This window comes from Setaria italica, chromosome II, assembly GCF_000263155.2.
Source record: "Setaria italica strain Yugu1 chromosome II, Setaria_italica_v2.0, whole genome shotgun sequence".
Lineage (NCBI taxonomy): Eukaryota > Viridiplantae > Streptophyta > Magnoliopsida > Poales > Poaceae > Setaria > Setaria italica.
In genome coordinates, this window is record NC_028451.1 from 3,304,398 (window position 1) to 3,309,781 (window position 5,384).

The 5,384-nt window shown below is 43.9% G+C and overlaps 1 protein-coding gene across 6 annotated transcripts; it reads left to right on the forward strand.

Annotated features, from left to right (window-relative positions):
- The first annotated feature begins 449 nt into the window (after positions 1–449).
- Positions 450–3,191, forward strand: LOC101782748. 6 transcript variants are annotated; one of them, XM_022823777.1, is made up of 3 exons: positions 450–1,280; positions 1,859–1,984; positions 2,057–3,191. In XM_022823777.1, the coding sequence occupies exon 3, from the start codon at positions 2,126–2,128 to the stop codon at positions 2,981–2,983; it is 858 nt and encodes a 285-aa protein (XP_022679512.1). In that variant the 5' UTR covers positions 450–1,280; positions 1,859–1,984; positions 2,057–2,125; the 3' UTR covers positions 2,984–3,191. The 6 variants fall into 6 exon arrangements, with proteins under 6 accessions (XP_022679512.1, XP_004955515.1, XP_004955516.1 ...); XM_004955458.4 differs by having other exon boundaries at positions 450–1,256; positions 1,876–1,984; XM_004955459.4 differs by having other exon boundaries at positions 1,859–3,191.
- The last annotated feature ends 2,193 nt before the right edge of the window (positions 3,192–5,384 follow it).

Genomic DNA, 5,384 nt, shown 5'->3' on the forward strand with positions numbered 1-5,384 from the left:
TGGCGGAGGCCGGACACGCGTCAATGGACGGTTTGGGTGGTTTGGGCCTCAAAACCACCACGCACGTAGGTTTCCCGGTTTGGGCCTCAAAACTGGGGGCGAGCCCGGTGCGGCCAGAGCTTCGAGAAGGAGGGCACGTGGCGTCATCGCGAAGCTTGCGTCGAGGCGAAGCAAAGTCGTGAAGACAGCGTGTCCATCCGATGTGCGGATAAAAACTTGGACCAAAATGCCCCTGCGTGGGTAGTTATCTTAGTTGTAGCTGTAGGGGTATTATAGTCTTTCGTCCTGGACTATAAATAGGGATGGGGGGCTGGTTATTTCAGCACCTCTTTGCTTAGGAACTCATTATCTATTTGCTTAGAGGCTAGTCATGTGCTTAAAGTGAGAGGAGAGAGGGGGATTAGGGAGTGATTACTCTTTTCTCTTGATTTCTTCATCTTTAGTGGGTGGATGAAGGGAGGAGGCTAGTCCTCATCTTGTATATAAGATGTTCTCGTGATTTAGCTTTGTTTGTTGTCTCAAATCGTGCTAAATCTTTGATTCCCGAGCGTTTTTCTTTTTCCCTATTTTCGGAGCTATTTTGGGGGAATTTTCGTTCATCATGTTTGAGCCCGAATCTCGTGAGATTGGTTGAAGGGAAATGTTGCTAGAACCTTGGAGAGCATCTTTGATATGATCCTCCTCCAAATCCCTCACGAATTCGGCTTGATTTTGAGTTTTTCCCAAATCGTGTTCTTGAGTTAGGGTTTCGATTCTCTCCAAAATTAGTGATGAATACTTGAGCTTTTTAGGATTTGTTTCATGGATCTATTTGCCCTGGGGGTATTGCTTACATGTCTCAAGTTTCATCTCGATCCACTGAGTATGAAAGGAGATCTTGTGATTTAAAGTTGGGGTATGTTCTGCGAGTTCTTCCTGTTCTTCCTGCGTTCTTTCTGTTCTTCGTTGCTTCTCTAGTGCAGGGAATCGAGCGCAGAAGCCTCGGACGGGTGCGTGCTCAGCGAGTGCTTCGTGGGCCGTCTGCAGCACAGCAGCGCAACTGGTGCATTGCGTGCCTGGCCAGGGACTCGGCCCAGGCAGGCCAGCACCAGGCCGCGAGCGCTACGCAGGCCAGCGACACGGTCCAGTTCAGTGGCCAGCAGTCCAGCAGGCCGCTCGCTTCACAGGCCAAGCAGGCCTTTCACGTGTAGGCCTAGCAAGGTCAAGTGGGCAAACAGGAAGTAACAGGGGCACGCAGCCCAATAGCACATGTCGAGGTGAGAAGCAGGCTGCGCGGATCAGTGAGTTTTTCTCTTGTCTCTTTGCTAATTCCATGCAATAATTAGTTCTCTGTTAATTCCTTCGGTTAGCTAATTAATTTGTGACATCTTATTTAGCTACTGTCCTTAATATATCTTTTGCTAATCAAGTCTAGCTGTTAATTATTCTGTTCTCTCATTTGCTAATCACGCCTAGCACTTTAGATTAATCTTTTTCTCTTGCTTGCTTAGTTGAGTGATTAGCTAGTAGTGATCTTGGTTGATCGTGTTTTGAGCAAACTTGTTAGAATCATTTTATGTCTTGTTTCCGCTGTGATTTGTGTGTCTCTTATCGTTCCTAGGGTGAGCTAGTCACGAGTTGACTTGCGTCATCTTGACGATTTAACGCACCATATGCTTTGGGGTTGCGTTTGGGACATAGGTCCTTTTTTCGTTGAGAATTTTTATAGGGTCCCATTCACCTCCCTTTGGTCGCCCTTTCGGTCCTTCAGTTGCCCATCGTGGGTATCTTTATTTCAGTCTTGAGCATAGCTTATTGCATCTTTGCTGCAGTGATTCTCACTTTTATCGTATTGACTGGAGGAATAACTAACTCTCAGATTGCGTGTGCGATCAGTTGCTCGAAACACCATCAGGAAAGCAACATATGGGGCAGATCTTATGGAAGAGGGTTCTTCGATGTGGTGCCAATATTTTTGCTTTTGGTGCTAGCTGTGATATCTGAGGTGAGGGACATTGCTTCCCACATGTTCTCCAGCTGGACCAAAGTAGCCCTCATGTGCCGCCTTCTAAAACAGACCACATCTCAGCATTCACTTCCCAAGAATAAATGGATTGGCCTTCTGTTGCGTAGAAGATGCAAGCTGATGAGGTATTGGGATGAGAAGATGGGCCAGTGCTTGGTGCTGGGGCTTCAGCCAGGAACAACCCCACTTGTTTTTCTGTGGCGTCTCCTCCGTTTACCAGACCAAAAAACAAAGGTGAAGGTGCCAGAAGCAGTGAAAGTTTCCATCATCCATGAGCTGAGAAGAAGCAAAAATGGATGCCTGAGCGACGGCACATCATCTCTGCGCCGGAGCCAAGCTGGTGATAACCTTCTCTGGGCCTGCAACAACAAGGATACATCTGATACCATACTTACATGGCACATCGCCACAAGCATCCTTGAGGTCAGGTACCCCAACCGACATGATCAAGAACATGTTTCTCCACTGACTTGCAACTCGGACGATAAGATTGTTGCCACGCATCTGTCACGATACTGTGCGTACCTAGTGACCTGGTATCCAGAGCTGCTTCCTGACAACGATGCATGGAGCAAAAGCTTGTACGAGGACATCACGAGGGAAGTCGAGCCTGCCCTCACCAGCCACATTGCATCTGCAGCGATGTCAACGCCGCTGGCTGAGTATGAGCAGCTAGTTGATCATTTGTTATGTGCAAACACGAAGCATGAGGTGCTCAAGAATGGCGCGAGGCTTGGAAAGGAGCTGGCAGAGTTGATTGAAGACGAGGAGACAGCATGGAAGTTGCTGGCCAGCTTCTGGTCGGAGATGATCCTGTACGTCGCGCCGTCGGACAATCTGAAAGGGCATTCGGAGGCCATCGCCCGGGGCGGCGAGCTGATAACGCTCCTGTGGGCATTGCTCACCCATGCCGGGATCGTCTGTAGGCCTGGTGAAGACCGCTGCCCTGATGCAGCTGGTGCTACTACTACTGTTTAATGGAGTCGTGTGATATTTTGTTATTCCTGTATTCTTAATCGTGGGGTGTGTGTGTGTGTGTTGTGTGTTTCTTCTTTAGACGTTTGCATCTTGCTGGCTGATGTTGTTGTGGTTGTATCTTGCTAAGAATTTGATTGTTAAACTTCGATTTCCTGTCCTAGAGTCAAAAGAGACTAAAGATTAAAAACTGTGGCGTGGCTTGTTGCTACTTACTTGTGTTTTAGATGATTACTGCTAGACTATATTTATATGCCAGCTTAATCCTGCATATGCAGCTGCACGATCGAGTCGGCGGCAGCGTGACTGAAAGCTCAAAAGCTGTGCCTTGAGACAACGGCAAAGACAAGAACGGCTCCTGGCTGATGGTGACAAAGCTGGCAAACGATGGTTGGCATCATGTACACATGTACTACGCATTATCAGTGTCTGCCTGATCCGAGCAAAGAACATATTCCAGGTCTCACTAGGATAGAAATGATTGCTAGCACACGGATATTAGCGCGCTAGCTAGCAGAATTGGCACCACCAGCACAACGCAAGCACCTTTGTGCCGTCCAGATAAAATCGCGGACAACTTCTTCCTTAGACAACCTTTCATTCGAAGCTTGTTCAACAGGAGCTCGAAAAAAAGCTCCAAAAACACCAAATACAAGGTGGAAGGTTTTTGTTCTTAAATTCTTTGAAGGAGGTGGCTCTATAAGATTTTGCTCTTGAATTCTTGAATTCTTTTGAGTTTGTGTCATTCCAACTTTTTTTCAAATTCTATCTACCATGTCTAGCTTCATTAGGATTGTCATCTAGATCTAGAAGAGAGAGGAGGGAAGAGAGAAAATAATTAGAGCTTGATTATTTTTTAAAATAAAATTTTATGGTCATAACCATTACAAGGCCATTTTGTCATCTGATATCATTTTTTCTTCCTACTTATTAATTATTACATTCATAGTTTAATTGAATTTGATTTAATGTAATATAGAATTAGGTTCGATTATATTCCTTCTTACTTATTAATTAATATATTCATAGTTTAATTGAGTATGATTTAATGTAATATAGAATTAAGTTTGATTATATTTCTTCTTACTTATTAATTATTACATCCATAGTTTTATTGAGTTTGATTCAATATAATATAGAATTGAGTTTGATTATGTTTCTTCCTACTGAGTAGTTATTAGATATATCTACTATTATTAATTGGAGGTTCCTCTTAAGTCCTCAGGTGAAGCCACTGTCGGTATTTAAACCCGGCAACCTACTAAGGGAATAATCGAGGTAGAGTTTTGGTTGGTGGGTGTCGCCGAAATCAGGAACTCGATGGTGTACGTAGGCATGCGATTTAGATAGGTTCGAGCCGCTAGATTGCGTAATACCCTACGTCCTGTGTGTTGTTTGCTTGTATTGGATTGAACTTATTTGGAGGGGGTCCCTGCCCGTCCTTATATATCGGAGGAGGAGCAGGTTACAGGTCGGTTATCTTACAGAAGTACTAGTCGGATTCGACTAGAGAGTCCTACTCTAACTGCTACGAGTAGTTTTCTGTCCTCGACTAGTTTCTGTCCTCCATGTAGACTACGCCGTCCTGCACCGTAGTCACCATGTCTGACACATCTCGGTTTACAACCCCATATGCGGATCTGTCCAAACCTCCTGGTGGGTCCATATATGTATGTACGACAGCCACCTAGGATCATAGGTGGACAGAGAAATTATAGAAATTCTCACAAAAAATAAAATATTTGGCCCTAGGTGGACAATCTAAAAAGAGAGAGAAATTATAGAAATTCTCACAAAAATAAAATATTTGGCCATCAATCGGTAGACTAAAATCATCATAGCTATTGGATCTATTATGTTTTTTAAAAAATTACCCCCTATGCTATTATGAAAATAGCTTAAAGTAACACCTAAATCTATATGTAAATTACCCACCTCTGCCATTATATAAAATAAACTAAAGTAACCCCTAATCAAGAGAAAAAGAAAAAGGAAAATTTAGAATCAAAGAGAAAAAGAAAAAGGAAAAGGAAAACCCACATGCTATGCTAGAACGAAGATCATGGCACACAGGTACAGCCAAAGGGTCCGATCGATCCGAAAAGGAGAAGGGAACTGCATGGGGGCGATGACAGTTTTGTGTCTCTCTCAGCTCTGTGAAAGATTAATTGCAGCGATCTGGGCACTAAGGAAAGAAAAAGGAAACAATTTATCGACAAGCTAATTTATCGATCATCCTGTGAAGAATTCTATTTTTCTCGATTCAAAAGCTCAGATGGATTATCTCGTTGAGTTCCAGCTGTTTATGTATTCTCTCCATGACTCCAAAGAGCAAAAAAAACCCACCACCATATTAACAACCAAATAAAAACGCTTTTCGTAGAACATATGCTTCTGTCGGTGA